Source organism: Pteropus vampyrus, unplaced genomic scaffold (assembly GCF_000151845.1).
Source record: "Pteropus vampyrus isolate Shadow unplaced genomic scaffold, Pvam_2.0 Scaffold432, whole genome shotgun sequence".
NCBI lineage: Eukaryota > Metazoa > Chordata > Mammalia > Chiroptera > Pteropodidae > Pteropus > Pteropus vampyrus.
Genome location: NW_011889213.1, coordinates 881751 through 902189, shown reverse-complemented (window position 1 = coordinate 902189; position 20439 = coordinate 881751). Strand labels below are relative to the sequence as shown.

Sequence of the window (20439 nt, the reverse complement as noted above, 5' to 3'; positions counted from 1 at the left end):
AAAAAGGGCATTCGTCCTTAAGGCCCCCAAAGAAATCGGGTAATAAGAACTAAGTACAGCACTGTTCTTACAAGTTGCTTCCAACAGAAGTATTCTAAGACCCTTCTGAGACAGGCATTAGTATTGTCCTCATGCTACAGATGAGCGAACTGAGGCTCTGAGCAGGTATGATAATTGCTGAGGTCTCTCCCCTTGGCAGAATGTGAACTCAGGTCTGATTTAAAAACCCCTAGTCTTTCCATTATACTACCTTGACAGGTATAGAAAAAAAACCTGGCAGATCTGGAAACCAACTATGTGCTACTTCCCTCTCCATTTCCCTAATGTCCCCAAATGGCTAAGGAGAGAGGAGGTGCACCGTGTCCTGGATGGGATGGCAGTGTGAGAGGCTGACAAAGATGGCGCAGCAGGCTTTAAGGCAGAAGCCAGCCGGCACCTACCGATGTGCTCCCACTGGCGTTGAGGAGGAAGTTTGCAGTATGGGCGGCTGTAGGTGGCTGATTGGGGATGGGCCGGTGGCCCAGGGCCATGCCCACAATGGCCGTCATATGAGTCTCAGTGCCAAACACATGGATGGGGATTCCAGTGGTCTTCCCTGTGAAAGGGGGAAAAGAGCACATCAGTCAAGTCTTCAAGTAACTGCCCAAAGTCCAAATGACTCTGCAAAGGTCCCTTTAGAGTCCTGCCTGATGTCTGGCACTTTGTGTGCAATTATCTGAGACAAATCAGCTGTCATATCTTCAATACCAAACAAATCTTTGTAAAGACCATCTGCTGAGATAAGAACAAGAAAGAGCTTTGCTGACACTGTCAAGTGACCATTATTGGTGTTTACGCTCCTCTGGTTCATAGCCTGACCCTGGCTCTCCAAACCCCTCGTTGCCTGCTGTTGCCACACTCCAGCCTCCCTGGCCTGACCTCTGTTCTTGAACATTGGGCTCATTTGCCCAGGCCTCTGGTCCTGCTCCTTCCCCTGCATGGAGCGCTCTCACCCGAGATCTCCACCAGGCTGTTCTTGTCACACAGCTCAAGTGCCACCTCCTGAGAAAGGCCTTCTCTGCCCTCTCCTCCACACCCCGCTGCCTGTTTCACCATATAGATCAGCCTCTTGTGCCAGTTATTGTTTACTTGTCTAATGTCACAACTGTGACTGTGCTGTCCTGAGGGCCGGGCCCATAGCAGATACTTTTTAGGAGAAAACTAGGACTTGACACTTTAAGTGATCGAGGTGGGTTTAGTGTTTGCTGTGGGTACCAGATTTGGAAAAACAGGAAGATGAAGAGGTTTTGTCTATCCAATCAAAGAGCACACTCACTGAGAACGAGTGTCTTATGTCTGTCACCCCTCTGGCACTTCATATGAACCTGCTCCACACGTAAATGCTCTCAGCAACGGGGCTGCACTTTACTCAAGACCAAAGCTGCTGGTCCCGAAGTTCATAGGTTTCGGGTTCAGTCAGGTCAACTCAGAGAGGCCCAAATTTAGTCCTGAGTGATGAGATACGGTCCTAGACTTTTTGAATGCTCTGAGTTTTAGGTCCTTGTGAACCTGCAGGAGCCACTCAAAACGCAGAAGGGAGAAAGGAAACCAAAACGGATGCCACACATTCTCCTCCTGCATCTCAACAAGGGGCAACTCTCCGGTTCTACCAGTTACCAGATGCGTGCCCTCTCGTCCCCACATCCAGGCCACCACAGCCTGCTCAGTGCTCTCCCTGCTTCTACTGTGGTTGCCCTTTGGTCTGTATTCCACCAAGCAGCCAAAATGACCCTTCGAACCTAAGTCAAATTGTGTCACCTACCTGGTCAAATTCTCCCAGTGGCTGCCAACCCAGGGTGACAGCCAAGTACCCCCAGGACCTGTACTAGCCCCATGTCTGCCCCCACTGCCTCTCTGCCTCTGTCTCCCAATAACCTGCCACTCACTCCCTTGGCCCTACTCCCTGGCCCTCCCTGCTGGGCCTGCACACGCTGGTACTCTCACCTCAGGTCCTTGGAGTTTGCCTTTCCTGTAGATAGTCACCACAAACCTGCTCCTGCCTCCCTGCCGGGTCTTTGCCCAAATGTTACCTTTCCAGTCAAGCGTTCTCTGATCACCCCATTTAAAACTGTCCCCCCTCCCTCCCACACACGCTATCCCTTCACCCTGCTTTGTTTTCCTTCACATGCTTAGCGCTACCTGACATTACAGTCACTGTTCTCAACGGCACGAGGGCTTGGCTGGCTGGCGTGTGTGTGGCTGTAACCCCAGCACTTAGCGCAGAGTCCAGCACAGAGCAGGCGTTCCGCAAATATTTGGAAAATGAACAGCTAAGTGAAAATGCTTTACTGCCGATTCTGCAGTTTAGGACGGGTGCTCTGTGTCAGAGGAGGGCAGAAAGCAGAGGTAGAAAGCTGCGTACCAGAGAAATGAGTGAGAGGGCATGGAAGTACCCGAAGACTGACTCTTTCAGAACTCCCAAGGAAGCAGGCCACCGACACTCTGGGTGGGAAGGAGAGAAAAGGTCCCCATCTTACCAACTTCTCCCATCACCCGTAAGCCCTCTTGATAGTTGGGACCACCTCTTCGGACAAAGATAGTGACCTCGTGCTCCTTTAGGGGGCCCTGGAAATCTCGAATCGCTCTCACAATACCCTGGAAGCATAAAGGGACAAACATGCATATGACTAAAAATAAAGCAGCCATAAATCAATTATTTATAACCATGACAAACAAACGTACCAGGGTGTTTATAACAAGGGCTGCTTTTCACGAAGCATGGCAGGACCTAGCAGTCAAGGGTTTTTACGCATGTGGACTGGACTATGCATAAGCTACCCAAAGGCCTAGGACACGCAATCACTTGTAACGTTGCTGAGGTGAGAATCTGGAGTATCCAGGTGTGACACCATCTGATGTGTGCGGTGCTGGGCCTCCAACGTCAGAGGGACCTTGCTGGTCCCTCTCATTCTGTCTAGTCATTCCTGTTATCTTTTACTGCAATTATGGGGGTGGGGGATCTATGCTGAGGTCCTACGCATGAGTTCTCAGAGGTATCAGGACGTGGTCTACTTAATGTCAACGTCCTATGAAAGCTTCTTCAAGAGATCTAGGGGAACCGCTCTTGCAATGGCTATCAATTTTGGAAACGTGGGAGAATATACAGGTGTGTAACAGTTTTGTCTCTCCAGATGAGAGCTAATTTACCGAGTCAGGAGTTTAATGTCACCCAAGCCATTTCACCCAAAACTTTTAACATGATTCCTGCTCCAGACCTAACCATCCTTATCACCAGTGCTGCCTTTATTATAGGATTGATAAGTTAAGACAAAGCTGACAAGATTGACCTGTTTCAGATGTGTCTGCTAAATCAGGTCCACTTAGAGAAACCCTGTTTTAGGCAGGACTTACGGGGCCTGGCCCTCCACTTCTCGAGAGCTCAGACTTTCAGGGTTGACATTTATTTATTCATTGTTCTCAAAACCTACACAGAACTATCAGATGCGGCACATTCTTTTGAATAGCCTGAATGAGTATCCGACAGTGTAGAATAATAAATGGCCTCCTGAGGTGGCTGTCTTGAAGGGAATGACTTGAGACATGTTAGCTGTCATCCTCGTTGACGGCAGTCATACTTTAAAACTGACCTGTGCACAGGAGCCCAGGCTGGATGAGCAGGAGCCCGAAATCATCAAAACACTTTCCTCATTCTGACCTTTTGGAGCAAGGGCTGATGACTGTGAGAGGAAAGACTAGGCATTGCAGAGAACCCAGAGTGTGTCAGAATGGAGGGCTGAAAATGAGGGTCCGTCAAGCCAGTTCTTTAAGAATTAGTTCTGGGAGGGATTGGCAGACCTTGGCCTTCTCCCCACACTTCAGAAGGGAGAATTACAACCCAGCGAGTGCCAGCTGCTTACCCAGAGACACATAGCTTCAGATCTAGATGCGTCACAGTGTCTTCTGCATCCTCTACTGGGGACCATGGGGCAAGAGCCCCTAATCCAGACTGGGTACCTCATGGGAACTTGCTTCTGTCTTAAAGATTGCTTGTGGAAACCTCCCTTCCCTGATTCCTCCAAACCCACATTCCCCAGAAACTGCACAGTCACTCCAGCGCGTTACCTTGAACGTGGCAGCCACGTTGGTAAAGTTTGCAATGCTGCCTCCAATGATGAGGATCTTGCCTGGGTTTGCAGCAAGAGGGAAGTGAAAAGGGTTAGAAAGGTAGACTTGAGCATCTCACCAGAAAGCCAGCTGAGAGTTCTCTCCTCTGAGCAAGGATCCCCCAACTGTTAGGAGGTATCAGTGCAGAGTCAGGAGGAGCAGGCTGGTCTCTTGCGATGTCTATCAGTTTTATCAGCTCCACTCTCTATTACCTATACCACTGAGCAGGGGATTAATCTGAACCCACAGAATCTCTAGGCCATTCCTAGCTTGGTTCCTGAATACGCCTGGTGGGTATCTCTATCTGACGTCAGGGAAGGGAACTGGTATGTATAGTCTGCAAACACTGGACCAGTGGTAAAGGGAAGCTGGAATTGCACAGCCAGGTAACAAATATTGAAGTAGGCCTCTGAGAACTGAGTTTATAGCAGTCAGAGTGAGAGCACACCTCATCTCCTCCCTCGCACCTGCTTATAGGGCTTTTTGTACATATCACCTCCTTGTCAGAGCCCCACATCTGACAGATGCTGTCACTGCCCACTGCGTAGTCAGGAAAGCTGCGGTCTAAACGTTAAATGACTATCCCCAGGTTGTAAAGGACCAGGACCACAACCTCGGTGCCTCCCAGGCCAAAACTTCCCCCTGTAGAATGCTGGGCCGTCCTGGGGAAGGAGAGTGTGTGTCTCACCATCTGGGTGCTTCTCGCGGGTCATGAGGGAGAGGATCGTCTTGGCATAGTCATAGGTCTGCTGCTCGCTGGGGGCACCCGAGTACTCCCCATAGTTCGCCAGCTCATTGACACCCCCTAGGTCACAGATGGTATCACTGCCAGGGAGACAGGGAAATCAGTGCTGACTTCATTTCTAATAGCAGAGGGTGGCAGCCTGGTGACTGGAAGGACACACAGACACCCCCAAAGCCCTGAAGTCAGACCCTCAAGCCCCATACGAGTCCCATGCGAAGGTTAACTGTGCTGCATCACTCTCCCAGGCAGTGCACTCTGCCACCCCTAAGCCATCGTGGGGTCCTGGACTGACCAACGATGGTAGGTGAAATGAACAAAGAGCACCCCCCAACAGACAACCCAGGAGTCCCTGCCAGGTGAATGGAGAAAGACAATTGCTGCAGCCAGAGGGAAGCATAGAAAAGGATGTGGCCAATCACAGGCCTAGAAACGAGCAGACGTCTACTGTGCTTTAAGTGGAACACCATCAATTATCACAAAGGGTATAGAATAAGATCCAAATATTTCTATAAATTGCAAAAGCATATTTCTACAGGCGCTAAAATGTCTGGAAAGACACACGGCAAAGTGTTCATTGCGGTGACCTGGTGGGAGGAAGGGTGGGGACACAGCAGCATTCACTTTCTGGTTCATTTTCTGTATTTTTGTACCTTCATGTAGAGCACATATCACTAATTATAAGAACCAAAACTAATAGAAATAACTTCATTTTGAAGTAAATAGGAAGGTGCAGGCCCTCACTAGAGCCTCTTAGATCCCTCTGGTATGTCCCATGACTCCTGCTCTGCACCAAAGTAAGAAACTGGAGATCCCCAGAGGTGAAGCAGCTTGATCCAGGGCACGCATATGCGGACCCTGGGTAAAACCGACTGGCATCCCTTCAGCAGCCCCTTCAGTCACCTGTACACGACTGAGGCACCACCCCCAGCCACCATGGTCCAGATCCTCCCCTTGGGGTTCAGCAAGGTCAGCTTCAGGCTTGCTCCACTTTTGGCATCCAGGTCTGCAATGTAGGCTTCCTAGGGACGACACAACAAGTGGGCCCTGGGGGCATCCCTTTCACCAGGTCCCAGGTCTCAGGCCCCCTCCCTTCCCCTTTCCCTGGAGACACGTGAAGAGGTCCTTAACAGCCTTAGTAAAGCCAGGGAGAAGGGGCTGCGTGGGGCCTTATGTGCCTGGGACAAAATATAATGGCATCTTCAAGTACCAAAACCACGCATGGCCACAGTCACCAACTACAGACAAATTTCCCAATTCCTTTCTCTCCAACTTCAAATTCTTGGCCTTCTGCCTAAGTCCCAAGCTTCACTATGTCACTCTGCTTCGACAACAGCCCCTGCTCCCAGCATCTGCCCGCCTAGATTATCACAAGACCCTTCTCCGCCCCTAGGTCCTACCCCTTCTCCTAGTCCAGCCTCTTCCCTTGGTCTGGGTTACCTATGCAGGCCTGATTCTGTTGTGAGGACCTCTCTGAAGATGAGGTGGGAAGAAATAATTAAAATTCTCAGCAGGTGGCAGAGAGAACTACCTCCGACACAGAAATCGGTGAAGCTACTTGGAATTATCAAGAAGCAAGAAATCAAGTTAAGAGCTCAGGGAGGCTGATTGAGAGAGAAGTCTAAAAGGATTTCTGGCCAGGATTCAGAGGCTTGGCTGACTCTCACCCCCACCCCCTGTGGGGTTTTTAAAAAATTAAATGATCCTCAGCCTGCCTTTCTCTGCCAAATACAGCCTACGAGGGGGACAAATGCTCATTAGAGATTAGTCACCCCTCCGTACCTCCATCCCTCTCCATGTCCTTCCCAAACCAGCCTTACCTCTGGATAAGCCTCACGCCCAAAGGGGGGAGGGAACTCTATATCGCCCCACTTCACTTTGCAGATGTAATCGGCAGTGGCATCCACCTTAGCCGCCAAGTCAAGAATGTAGACGCCATCTTTGGTCACAACTGTGAGAAAAGCAGAGGCAATCAGACACTAGCCCCAGACAAAGGGGATCACCAACCTCCAAACCCCTCTACAGACTTCCCCACACACCACTCCCATGGAGTCCAGGGCCCACACAGGCCTAATAACTCTCTCCCTTGGCAAGAAACCTGAATGATTCTTACGGAGCCGCAGCTTTCCCCACATCAAAGGAAAGACAAATCTTAGAAGACAAGTTCCCCCTCCCTGAGCTACAGGTAATATAACAGGGAAGTCTGTTTCAGTTGCTATAGCAATTTGTAAACATTTTCATAAAATGCTACACACTTTCTCTTAAATATCTAACCATTCACTCATTCATGGCCCAAGCATTAAAAAATGGGAAAGGTGCAGGTTGCTGCCAGAAGACTCCCCTAGGTGTACACATATGCATGCACATTCACATTTCCTGGGGTCCAGCTGGGGTAAGCTCATTGCTGGGGGGAGTGGGAGGCCATGGGGTGCACTGGGCTCCCAGCCAGCAGGATTCATTTACTGCCGCCTCACTGTACATCCATCTTCCCTTTCCCCTAGGGCCATTTAGCTAATTAAGTTAGCACAGAGCCATCTGGCCCATTAGAGGGGCTGCGTCCCCAGCTGTAACCTAGAAGCAGGACTTTGCCCTGAGAAGCCTTAGCCAGAACCAACCCATACCACCTGCCTCCTTCTCTGCCTGAGAGGCTTGGGCCAAAGCTTCCTGGCTTGGGGGCGGCAGTGGGGGGGGGGGGGCGGATGGTGGTCAATGATTGACCAGCTCCCGGAGGGGGAGGGAGGGGGCCTCTGAGAGCGCAGAGAGGAAAGAAGGGCCTAAAAAGTCAAACCAATACAGAAGCAGCCCTTCTCCTGGGCCGATAGCCTAACCCACCGGCAGGAATAATCACAGGGCACAATCAGATCAAAACCAGAACTTCCCCCATCACAGAACAAATTAAGGCCAAAGAAAGAAGCTAAAGTTGGTCAAAAGGAGGAATAATCATGGTCTTCTGAGAACTCAGAAACAGGAAAGAGCTTAGAGATCCCTCTGCACACATACACCTGCCTGTACTGCCCTCTGCAAGTGGAGGTCTGGTCCTATAAATGTCAAGACCAAGGTTACCGTAGGCACTGGGACCCTCCTATAACTAACTGACCCTTGCCCCATCCCACCCCAGTTACCAAGGGGGTTGATCTCGAGGTAGGTGAAGTACAGATCTTCATAGAAATTGAAGAGGCCGGAGATAAAACTGGCCAGAATTCTAAAGGGGAAGGGAGAGAAGGACAGTTAATCCATCAGGGAGTGGGCTCAGCAGCAATGCCACTGCCACTGACAGTTCCACTTCCCATCATCCCACCATCCCGCCACCCCACCAACTCCTCACTTTCCTCTGCCAAACCTGCTCCCTGGACATCACTCTCCAGCCACTGAGGCGGAAAGGAACTGTCAGTCAGGGAGCCAAAGGAGGAGGCACCAGACAGACAGGGGCAAGGAGGTGAGGGACGCTGATGGCATGTTTTAGTCTGAATCAGCCACCCCAGCTCCCATCCTTGGAACAGGGAGGAGCTGTGCCTACCATCTGCTCCCCGCCTCCTACTGAAATAGGGAGGGCCACTCTGCTTCCCCTGCTGTGCCCAGAGCCTGTGGGCCTTCCCCGTTCCCCCACTGCCACCTCCCTGCAGACCCTCTCACTCAACTCTTTCTTGTCTTTAGGGGCATGGACCAGTAGGTGTTTCTTGATGTCCTCAGGATTCAGCTTCTCATCCACACCAACGAGCAGTTTCTGGGCTTTGGCATCCACGTCGCCTACGTCCACCCCTCCCTCGTGGTGGAACAGGACGTAGTCACCTTCTCGGGTAGCATAGATGCAGACGTAGAACTCTTCTGCCTTAGAGTGGACGAAAGCACCACGTGGGTGAGGGGCACCGAACTGGGGCTGGGGTCCAACCCCTGTGGTCTCATTTCTAAAACCCACAGAGAACATTCACCAGGGCAGACCTGTTCACTGCCTCCCCCTGGGGGACAAGAGGAAAGAAAAGGCCACTGCCTCACTGGCCAACAGTTCAGACTGGGTCAGCATGACCTGATCTGGGGGACAGGGTCCAACCTTTAAGTCTTTCTCATCCCAGTGCTGGGAAGTCACCATCCCTGATTCCTCCTGACTGCAAACTAAGCCCTTTCCTTCATCTCTGCACCCCTTCTTTACAGACCCCTCAGACCCTCAGTGCAGCTTCACAGACTCTGGCCCCTTTGACTTTTCTCTAGCAGCTTGATTTCTCCTTTCATCATTTCAGGGTCAATAAACACAAGGCTCCAGAGGGAGCAGACTCAGCTTAGAGCTACCTCATACATACCTGACTGTGTGGGACGAAGGGTTCGATCAGAAAGTTCTTGAGTAAGCCTCTGGCCTTGCCTACCTACAGAGATGGAGGGAGATAAAGCTTAGATGGATAGCACGTCCTGATCCCTAGGGCAGAAGGAAGTGGGGCCCAGGCACTACCATAACATTCAGCAAAGAGAGATTTTTCCAGAAACCAGGACAACAGGGTCAAAGACTCCTAAGCTAAAGAATTCTTCATGAGATCCCCTCTTTCATCCTCTTGCCCTTTTGTCAGCCATACTTCGATATGTACTGACCTTGCACATTCTTTTTCTGCCTCCTCTAGAGAGTGATAAATGAGCTATAACATTGCCCCACCCCCAAAAGCACAGTGATTAGGAGTCATCTCCCTCCTGCCTTCACACAAACTAAAGAGCTCAGGCAAATCAAGGCTATCTATCCCAGAGCTCAGGCAGGGAGAGCCAGTGCGAGGAATGAGTCCAGACATGGGGGATTAGTGGGGGTGGTAGGCGCTGAGAAGAGAGCAAGAGCTTGATTAGGAAAACTTTTCCACACAGACTCTCACGGCTGAGGACAACAGGCCTGCAGAGCTAATCAGTCTGAGTGGGTCCCTGGTGGCAGCTGAGGCAGACAGCCCTCGACCCAGCATGTCCTGAAGCCCCCGCCTGCCTGTGCGTCATTGCTGAGTCAGGGACCAGACAGTGATCCATCAGAGGTAATGAGCAGCTCTTGCCAGGGCCAACACTGCTGCCAGCTCAGATGTCCCCGACATCCCTTCCCAACATCCGGCTGAGGAGAAGGGAGCATGAGGACCTCCCTAGGGACACTGCTTACCCCCCAACTCTGTTGTCCTCTCCCCAAAGGCCTGGAAGCATGAAGGTCAAAATCCTTCAGCCTCCAGGTCCATGTACAACTTCAAGGCTCCCTCTTTACCAGTGAGGGCCAGAAACTGGGAATTAACATGAAGAGCTAATTTGAGGAAGCCTAATCAGAGAAGCTGGCTCCACTGCCACCTTCATCCTACTTGTGAGGTAGCCAAGGAAGAGAACAGCTCACTGCTGGTCCATGGTCATCCCAGATGGGACACCAGGTATGGGTGGCACATGCTCCCTAGTCTAAACCGAGCCTCAGCCTATCTCCCCCTTCTGTTCTCTAGCTCCTCTTGGGAGTGAGATGGAAAATAAATGCAATTTTATTTCTGAGCGTCTCTTAGCCTTCCGAAACTCCCTTTAGCTCTCTCATCTACAAAGCTGAGATTAATCACCAAGCCAGGAGAAGCCAAAAATTGAATTTACTCTTCAATAGTATTACCTGTCACATCCTAGGTTCTTGGTTCAATCACATTTCTATCTAAATAATTCTTCATCTCCCTTCTTCAACTATTTTACCCATCCTCTTAGGGTATACATGTCATGAAAAGCTACCATAACCTTTCTGGAAATTGAAAAAGAAAGGAGTTCCCAGAATGGACCTCAGATCACTGTTAAAGAAACAGACCATTTCTGATTTTTTAACAGTCCTGGGGTTAAGTACGCAGCACATCTGGCCTTTCCCAGATAGGGGAGCTGGGAATGAGCACAATACTGGCCCTGCTTCCTAAATCAGTTCCGCAGGACTCCTAACTTCCCCAGGCTGAAATCTGACCAGTTGTGGGGGTGAGCCACAGGGTTACTGATCTGGAGGTGACCATGTTTGCTTCTGTTACCACACTACATCCACCTGACCCTAAACTCAGACTCACCAGAGCTTCCTGTCCCAGCCGTGGCTTCAGCCAGGACTTGACACCATCCAGAGTGAGGTTGACCCCAACTAGGCCCAGCTTTCCACGTCGTTTGATCAGTTGGTCTGGCTTGACCACCAATCTCTGGAATGAGAGTAAGGAAAGAGAAGGTAGAGTACAAGGTGACAGTTTGGGCACCCAAAACACAGGCCAGCCTATGTGGCTTCCAATTCACCCTCCTCCCCAAACCAAATCCACTCCTCCTTCAGGGTCAACTCCTAGAGGCTTCGCTCATCTATCCCAGCCTACATCTTTCTTTGGACAACCAAGAATCTAGAACGATCTGTGCGCAGGTTGGGACCTGGCACAGCGTAGATGCTCACCAAATACCTGCTGAATGAATAAGTGAATCCCTACCCTCCCCCTAAGTAGTATCTTAGCTTCATTAAACCATAAACTCCTCGGGATATGGACACTGCCCTGTGTTCCAAAAGGAAGAACAGAGAGACAGACTCTTGGGGTGACAAAGGACCTTAGAGGTCAACACCATCCCCGTGCTTGAACCCTGTCTACAAGCCCAACAGGCAGCCCTCAGCCACAGTTCATACACCTCCAGGGCCAGGTAATTCACTACCTCAAGAGGCAACTCCCTTTGTGGTTGGGAGGCTTCCCAGTGGGAAGAACTGTGCATCCCTGAAACCCTCACCATTGGTCCTTGCCTTGTTCTCTGGGCTCTGCCAAAGAAATCTAAGTTTCCCAACCCTTCCCAACAGTGACCCTGCAGGGATCTGAAGAGCCTCTACTCCAGGTTGGCCCCCCAAGGCCATCAACCATTATATACAAAGTACAATGTCCTACTTCCTCATGGCCCTGACACATTCCTAATATCCTACAGGGTGTGTGTGTGTAGCGGGGGCAGCACATACCTATGTTTTACTGAGCATCTACCAAGTGGCAAGCAGCTTGCTAAGTGCTTTTCAGACATTACTGCTAATCATTACAGGGTGAATGTTATGTCCATTTGACAGATGGGGATCCTGAAACTCAGAGATGTAAAATGGTTTGCTCTAGTCTAGGTCACATAATTAATAAACAGAGCTGCCATTTGGACTTGTGTGTCCAGTTCCAAGCCCATGACTGTAAGCCGTGTTAGGGTACCTCAACTCATGGGGAGTTGAACACAAAACCCTGCTCAGTGCACTGCATATTGCCCACTGATGCAAGCCGCCTGCCATCACATAACCCAATAGGACATCTCCAACAAACTGAGTGTTTTCTCTTCCTTGGACTATGGACCTATATGAAAGGTCCAAGATGAGGGTGGACTCACTTGGCTGAGCAACCAGGGGTGGTCCTGCAGCAGGTGGGCCCAGTCTGTGTCAGGGGTGACCCTGGCATACTTGAACCGGTTCTGGATGGCCGAGCTGGTGCAGATGTACTTGTAAAGAAGTTCTTTGCCAGTCTGCTCTGAAATCGCCTTGGCCGACATGGCTGCAGAGGGACCTGCTCTACCTGTTAGGGTAAGAGGAGCTGGTCAGAAGGGGCAGGAAATGGAAGCACTATCTTCTCTAGAAGGGCAGATGCAGCCCAGCTGTCCCCAGACAATAAGACCAGATCTCAGCGCTTCCCAAGGAGGAAAAGGGCTGCCCCAGCAGGAAAGATGGGATCTCAATCAGCAGAAGAGGAAGATCAGAAAACAGTGGGGGACGGAAACAGTAGGGAAAAATAAAGGTGGCATTTGCCCTAGAACTCTTGGCATCAATCCTATCCTGTCTCTACTCCCTCTAGGAAAACCACCTCACCCATGACATTTGTCCTGCAACAAAGGCAGTTAGATGGGGAGACCAGAATATCAGTGGTGTGACCCAAACGTGAGTGCAGGTCCCACCCAAGGTGGGCACACAGACACTGACACATACCCTTTGGTTCTGAGACCTGTGGGGAGCACAGCCAAATTGTGCAATGCTGGCCTTACTTCTCCTATAGGTTTTCTCTCCCCTACACCCGGACTCACCCACTTCACACACTTACATACATCACCAAGTTGAGGGCCAGGCCAATAAGTTTACTTAGTTTCAAGCAAGACTAAGCCCGCTGAGGAGTGAAGAGGAAGAGTCATCTCAAAGCTCATTTCTCTCAGGACACTAGACTCCCATCCATGAGTTAAGAGGAGACACAGGGTGGGGGAACTATGACCTTCAGTGCATCGCTTCCCACCCCCTGCCCCAAGTCACCCAGTTGCTAATTTAGAGCAAAACAGAGGACTCCCTAGGGACCACTTCATACTAGTCACTTCTAACTGAGCCAGGGATGGGGGAGGAGGCAGAAACCAATCTCAGTCACATGTATATAGAAGCTCACCTTATGTGAGCACTGTGAAGTGCATCAAGATTCATATCCTTTCTTAGATGAGGAATAGAAGCTCAGAAGGATTAAGATAACTTACCCAAGAAGCCTAACTAAGTAGCAGGGGACCCAAGACTTAAACCTAAATCCTTTAACTCCTGATCCTCAGGAAACCCCACACCTCAGCTCAAAAGAAAAGACCACTTCACTTCAAAGAAGGGTCTGTGTGACAATTTCATTTCCCTCCCTACCACTCTGTCCTGACACATCCATTCTGCCATGGGTAGTGACTGGAGTGAGTTGGGGAGAAGAATGGGGGAGTGGGAGGGGAAGGAAACCAAGTCATTATGCCAAAAGCTTGGCCAGATCAGGAAAAGCCACTCCTGTGTCTCCCACAAAGATCCAGAACTAAAGTTGTTGAATTTGCTAGGGCAGAAAAGTCAAGTGCAAATAAAGGAGGGCAGAGTTAGGGAACTGGCTGGTTTATACACACAGGAAGGTTGGAAAAATGTGCATGTACCTTCCCAGCTGAGGGAAGTCCAACGTTCCAGGGGTCACTCTGTACCTCCCTCCCAACTGGCCAGGCTGGGGCTTCAGGTTCTAATCTTGGCTTAGCTGGCTCCTTCGGCCTCCCAGCTAGTCTCTAGCTGGGCACAATGGGCACATTCAGTCTGATGTCTGGCCCAAAGTGGGGTAACTGGAAAGGGGCTCAAAGGAGACATGCCCTTTTCTGGCTTCCGCTTGGAATGACTTCCAGCTCCATCTCAACATGAGTTTCAGGAAGAGAGGCCTCAACCAGCCCCACTGCCCCATAGTTCCTCCACCCCCCACCCACTCTAGCTCCATTTCTCAACCTTCTTGACTCAGACCAGAAAAACTGGTCCTGAAATCAGATGGGTACACCACCCCCCTCCCAAACAGAGCGCAGCCCAGGGCAGATCAAGCAGAGAAAGGAGAGGGCAGCTTTTGACCACCCTCAGCAGTTCTGGCACATCAGGCACAGGTGACTACAAAATCCAGGAGGAAGGAAGCTGCTCAGCTTAGCCTTTCCAGCAGAGAGAAGTCTGATAGACACTCCCAAAACAACAATCCCTCAAACTTGGCACCTCCCAACAAAACAGACAAAGACCCAACTTTGGAAAGGACAGGGTGAGAAAAGGGACCTTCCTTCTATAGCTTATAGCTGGAAAAATCATTAATTTTCTTGAGCCCCAGATCAAATCTCGGATCCAAGAGCTCATCTCCATAATGTCCTCAGAAGGAAATGCGAGAGAAGATACAACAAGAGGATAATACAGGATAGAAAAGATTTGACCGCTTACCAAAAAAAACAAAAACAGATTTGCCACCAGAGGACTCTGGCCTAAATGGGGCAGGTCCTCTGAAGGCCAAGACAGAGAATTTATAAAATAGAATAAAAGCAAGAAAAGAATCTGGTCTCTGTATATTCACCAATGCAGGTTAAGAAGGCTTACAAATCTTGTAACTTAGATTGGGTAGAGATAAGTCTCATTCAGCAGAGTCTTGAAGTCTCCCTAGGGCGGCAGCTCTTAACCTATTTGGTCTCAGACTCTTGAGTATTTGAAGAAAAGCCCAGAAACATGTGCATGTACCTGACTGTGCAATCATTTCAAGGTGCTGGCCTATGACTATTATCTGATGGTCTCTAGACCACCAATTTAAAACATTTGCCCTAATGACAATGGGACTTAAAGTATATACCAATCTGGGTCTGAGGAGCACATCCTCAAAGTCTTAGGCTGCCTCCCTAGGAGCTGAATGCATGGTCAAACTGGTGATAGATGATTTCAGGTCAGAGTTAAGACCCTGGGGGTCCACTGTGGGGCCTAAGAAACTGCTACCAAATAACAGGTAAATGTGTAAACCATTTGGGGGAAATCATGCCAAGGAACCTAAAACTCATACCCACACATACATACACACACCAAAGGAAGGACCTTATGAGCTGAATAGACAGGCTAAAGGACCCAGGATTGAGTTCATCTACAGCAGCCAATCAGGGCAGAAGCAGCCCACAGGGAAGGCTGAATGAATGGAGACTGTTCCCCAGGAATGTACCTCTGGGACACAGCCAGTGGAGAGGAACCACTAGGGATACTACTTAGGGTCTTTCTCTGGGAAGAACAAAAGCAGGTTAATATCCATAAGGCTGGCTTTTTTTGAGGGAACAGGCAATCTTTGGAGTAAAGGAAAGGGTGGTGTTCTGTGAGTGTCCCTTACATAGTGTCAGAATGGTGGTGGAGACACCAGGTGCCCAGTGTCTGAGGGATCTTTCCATAGAGGTCTCCCAAGCTGTTTAAGAAGCTCTGTAAGAGGTGAAAATTACCAGTCTGGGAAGCTGGGGTCTTCCAGCTGCCTGTCACCTAACATTTCAGAAATCCAAGGAACTGAGATGGCTGAAACCCAGAGCAAAGTGACTGTGCTATGCACTGCTCCCCACTATCCTCTCCAAAATCCTCTTTCCAGGCAGACCGCTGGGGACCACCAAATGGCAGAACTCCTTGGAACTGCACAGTATCTGTCAAGGTTGGAGAGGGCAACCAGCGCTGGGACTGGTCCTCTGCCAGGCCCAACAGGAGGGCAGCGGTAGCATCCTCTGGCCCCTTGAGGACCTTGCCTGGGCCAAGCTTGGCGTCAGCGCCAGGGGTGGGGAGGGAGACGGGCACCCCGGCCATCTGTCGCTTAAAGGCTGGGCCCGAAGGCACCTCCAGAGCGAGGAGGGTCCCTCCTGCGCTGCCACTCTACAGCCAGGTCCCCGAGGAGAGGCCAGGCCTCGAGCACCCTTGAGCAGCCCGGGCCCGCGTGGCTCGCCATGGCTCGCTGTGCCGGCGCTCCTGGCTCGCTCCTTCCACTTCGGTGCGGGGCTCAATCGACTCTCCACAGAACTAAGAGAAAGGGCCTGAGCCCGGTTTGCGAGGAGCCGGAGTGAGGTGAATGGTCACCGGTCTATTTCCCGTCCCCCGCATCCGGTGGGGGACCGGATGGGAGCAAGAAGTGGCCCGATAGAGCCGAAGAGACTCGATAACTGGCCCCGGGAGGGGGCGAGGGGCACCCGCAGGAAGCAAATGCAATTCGGCGGACGGAAGAGAAGCAAGGACTGCAGCAAGACCTGTGCAAATTCCCAGGAACTGGAAGGTGGGAGAAGTGGGGAGTAGTCGGCACACAGCCGCTGGCCGGGGTCCCGGACGAAGACTAACCGAAAGCTACGACAACCAAAACTTCCAAACAGGTGCAAGGAGGGCACGTGAACAGCAAGCCGGCATCCGGAGAGGCGGTTCCGGGTTGAGGGAGAGAAGCAGGAAGCTCCTGGGCCAGGTCGGGGCCCTCCCGTGAAAGCAGCCGCCCGCCACTCACCTCTCTGCGAAAGTCTGTGCGCGGCGCTCCCTCCACAGGCCTTGAATCACAGGCCACTACCCGGAGCGCGCCACCCTCCCGCCACCGCCCGGGATCCGGCTTTTGTCCTGGCCTCTGAGGGCTTCTCTCCGCCCCCATCAGCTCACGTTGCGAGCCGCCCGGCGATTGGTCACACGCGTTCCCTAGCCTGAGCGCCAGGGCTCCTCCCAATTCGCTATCCGGCATAGCCCCGCCCCTGTGGGCGGGCCACAGGGGCTTCTGGGACTTGTAGTCCCCGCTGGCGCATCCGTCCAAATGGTCAGCAGGCACCGCCTCTCCACCCGCGGCTGGGACCTGGAGGGACGCGGGGCGGGGCCTCGGGTGGGGAGATGGGTGAGGCTACGCTGGGAGGAGAGCGTACCGGGCTATGAGAAGTGGCCTGATCGCTTAGGGGATGGGCCAACTGCTGATCGGATATGGGTGTTGTGGCGGGGTGTTGGCCGAACAGGCCGTAGTACAGCTTTGGGGACCTGGAGTCTCCTTCCTGTCTCCCCATGGGAAAAACGTCTGTATCCCGGCTGCCTGAAAGCACTCATACCGAACCCAGTTGCTTAGTCCCACTTTTTAAGCAGCCGTGGCAGACTGCTTTCCCATATGCACGTGGGCCCTCTCGGTTGAGCCAGCGGGGCGAGGCTAAGAGCCGAAGCTAACAAATCAAACCTCCCAGTGTGACATAGGGTGGGGGAGAGGGTAAGCAAGTGGGGCTAGGAGAGTGCCAGTCACACTTCCTTGTGTCCCACTCACTCACTCACCTCTGTGCGGATTCACAGGAGATTCTAGCGCAGGGCTGAAGCCATCTCTGCCCCTCTTCTGCTCCTACCCCCGACCCAACCTCATGAATAGACTCTGGAATGAATGAACTGCTACCTCCCTCTTCTCCGTTACCTGTGAGACAGATTACATTTTCTGAACCAAAAACTGGGACATCAGGTCTGACAGGTGCTGGTGAACTTCTGGAGCAGACTATATAAAATATTCAGGACTGTATCTACTCCTCCGGCATTCTGGAGCTCCGCTACCTCTACCCCAGTCCTGTTAAGTCTCTGGAGCTGCTCCCTGCCCCTAATAGCTGTCTAGTTCCAGGGTGGAGAATCATGCGTTGAGCAGCTCAGTTTAAGGGGTCAGCCCAGTATGCAGAGTCAGCATGCCTGTGCCCCTGCCAAGCACTTGGGTCACACTGACGCTGTAACAATGTTGTGACATTCTTGTGGACAAAAACTTCTCCAAGCCCTCCTCCCTCCAATCCAGTTGTAGCCAGGAGTGGGGCAGCTAAACTTGCTGCCATGCCTGAAGCAAGTGATCTCTGATGACATCACTTTACGGTCCCTTCCTTCATAGGCATCATTTTCAAATAGTAGCTCCTCACTTCTCCTCCCTCTTGGTCCTAGAGAGTCTCCCAGCCCTATCGAGAATCTCTCCAAACAAATAAATATTGGAGAAGGCTCACCTCTCTGTAAGTAAAGAAAACATCTATGAAGATATTTTATTTCTGGCCTTGGGGAACAGCAACTCAAGGTCTTTGTGGGCTAGCAGGAAGATTGCAGTCAGAAGGGATCACCTGTGCAGCAGTTTTTCCCTCTAGTTAGAAAGATAGACCCATCCAGAAATAGGCATCCAGGTGGAACATAAACTGTAATAAATTCTTTGTACATTCTAGAATTTTATATAAATGAAATAATATAGTCTTTTTTTGGTCTGAATTCTTTCACTCAGCATAATTATTTTGAGATTTATCTATATTATGCATGTATCAATAGTTTTTTCCTGTTTATTGCTGAGTAGTCTTCCATTACATGGATAAACAACAATTTATTCATCCATTCACCTGTCAATGGATATGTTTCCAGTTTAGGGCTATGACAAATAAAGCTGCTCTAAGTGTTCCTGTACAGCTTTTATTTCTCTTGGATAAATTCCTAGAAGTAAAACGCCTGAGATATATGGTAAGGGCATGTTTAACTTTTTAAGAAGCTGCCAAACTGTTTCCCAAGTGGTTATACTCAACAATGTTTGAGAATTCCAGTTGCTTAACACCCTCTCCAGGACCTGGGAAGGTCAATCGTTTTTATTTTAACCATTCTAGTGGGTGTGTCTCACTGTGGTTTTTAATTTGTAATTCCGTACTGACTAATGATGTTGAACATCTTTTCATGTGCTAATTGGCCATCTATATATCTTCTTTAATGGAGTAACTTCAAATTATTTGGTCATTCTTTTATCAGTCTCATTGTAAAATTTTTTATCTATTGTAAATACAAGTTCTTTGTCAGATATACGTTTTACAAATATTTTACCCCAGTCTGTGGCTTGCCTTTTAATTTTCTTAACTGTGTCTTTTTTTTACCAATGTCTTTTGAAGATTTTAATTTTGATGTCAAGTTTATTTTTATTTGTCATGATTTTCATGCCCTATTATTTTTGCCTATTTTCTCATAGTTTCATAATTTTACCCCTTACATTTAAATCTTTCAAGTTAACTTTTGTATATGGTGTGGCGTAACGGTCAGGTTTTTTGTCTGTTTGTTATTTTGGCATATGGCTTTCCAATTGTTCCAGCACCATTTGTTGAAAAGATTGAATTTCCCCATTGAATTTCCTTGGCAATTTTGTTGAACATTAATTGATCATATATACGTGAATCTATTTCTGGATTCTCTATTCTGTTCCACTGATCTATATATTGACCTTTATGCTAATACCATTACTATAGCTTTAAAATAAGTCTTGAAAGCAGAATATAAGTTCTCTTTGTCCTTTTTCAAAATTGTTTTGGCTATTCTAGGTCCTTTGCATTTCTCCATAAGTTTTAGAAGCAGTTTGTTAATTGCTAAAAATATATATATATATATATATATATATATATATATATATATATATATATCTGCTAGGATTTTGATTAGGATTGCATTTAATCTCCAGATTTCCTCTTTGCAGGAGTTTTTTTTCCAATTAACTGCTGGTCACTTCAGCAGTGTGTTCAACTCACCTATGTGCCCATCTTAATAACCTAGAACAGGACAAGTTTCAGTCCACTGCATGGGGCTGTTGCTCCTTACACACCTAATGAACTTACACACATCTGGTCTTTGCTTACCTCCTTCTCTGCTTTGGTCTCCAGGGCATCCTTCTACTCATCCTCAGCTCAAATGTTATCCCATCTGTGACCCATTCCAGTCTAACTGAATCATTCACTTATCTGGGCCTCACCTCCCTCACAGGCACACAGAACTCTGAATGGCTAATATCACTTTGGCCATCATTATTGTTTATGCATCTCGCTCCCTGATTAGAACTCTTCCAGGGAAGGAACCATGTTATTTTTCTTGGTATTAAAGAAGCTTTCTACTTTTAATTTAAACCTTTTATTGGGGATAATTGTAGATTCATATGCAGTTGTAAGAGAGAAAATACAGAGAGATCCCATGTACTTTTTACCCGGTTTACTCCAATGGTAATATCTTGAAAAACTTTAGAACGACACAACCAAAAATTCACACTGACCCAATCCACTGATCTTATTTAGATTTCCCAAATTTTTCATTTACTCATTGTGTGTGTATTTAGGATACCTTTTTACTATTCAAACCAATGATTTATTTAGCTCCTACTATGTGCCAGACAGTTGAATTCTGGAAATAGGAGGTTAATACAAGTTCTCCTAGGCACTGGAGTCTGAGGGCCTGGGGTTGACTCCTTCCTCTGCCACTTGCTAGTTCCGTGATCCTGGGCCTGTTACTCAACCTCTTTATTTATCGGTAAAAATTTTCCTTATCTGTAAAATCAAGTAATAAC

The 20439-nt window shown here is 49.4% G+C and overlaps 1 protein-coding gene across 8 annotated transcripts in view; it reads right to left on the bottom strand.

The window, feature by feature from the left end:
* Positions 1 to 17532, bottom strand: part of ACLY (ATP citrate lyase) — a 40101-nt gene extending 22569 nt beyond the window's left edge. For 2 of the 8 annotated variants that reach the window (XM_011381236.2, XM_011381239.2), the window contains exons 1-12: positions 16609 to 16759; positions 12218 to 12399; positions 10909 to 11031; positions 9181 to 9243; positions 8524 to 8714; positions 8008 to 8087; positions 6706 to 6836; positions 5789 to 5907; positions 4832 to 4968; positions 4102 to 4163; positions 2517 to 2634; positions 441 to 595 (exon numbers count right to left, since the gene is read on the bottom strand). In XM_011381236.2, the coding sequence (XP_011379538.1) occupies positions 441 to 595; positions 2517 to 2634; positions 4102 to 4163; positions 4832 to 4968; positions 5789 to 5907; positions 6706 to 6836; positions 8008 to 8087; positions 8524 to 8714; positions 9181 to 9243; positions 10909 to 11031; positions 12218 to 12376 (1338 nt within the window). In that variant the 5' untranslated portion in view covers positions 12377 to 12399; positions 16609 to 16759. The other 6 variants (XM_011381240.2, XM_011381242.2, XM_011381238.2 and 3 more) reach the window with 4 other exon arrangements.
* Between the last annotated feature and the right edge of the window lie 2907 nt (positions 17533 to 20439).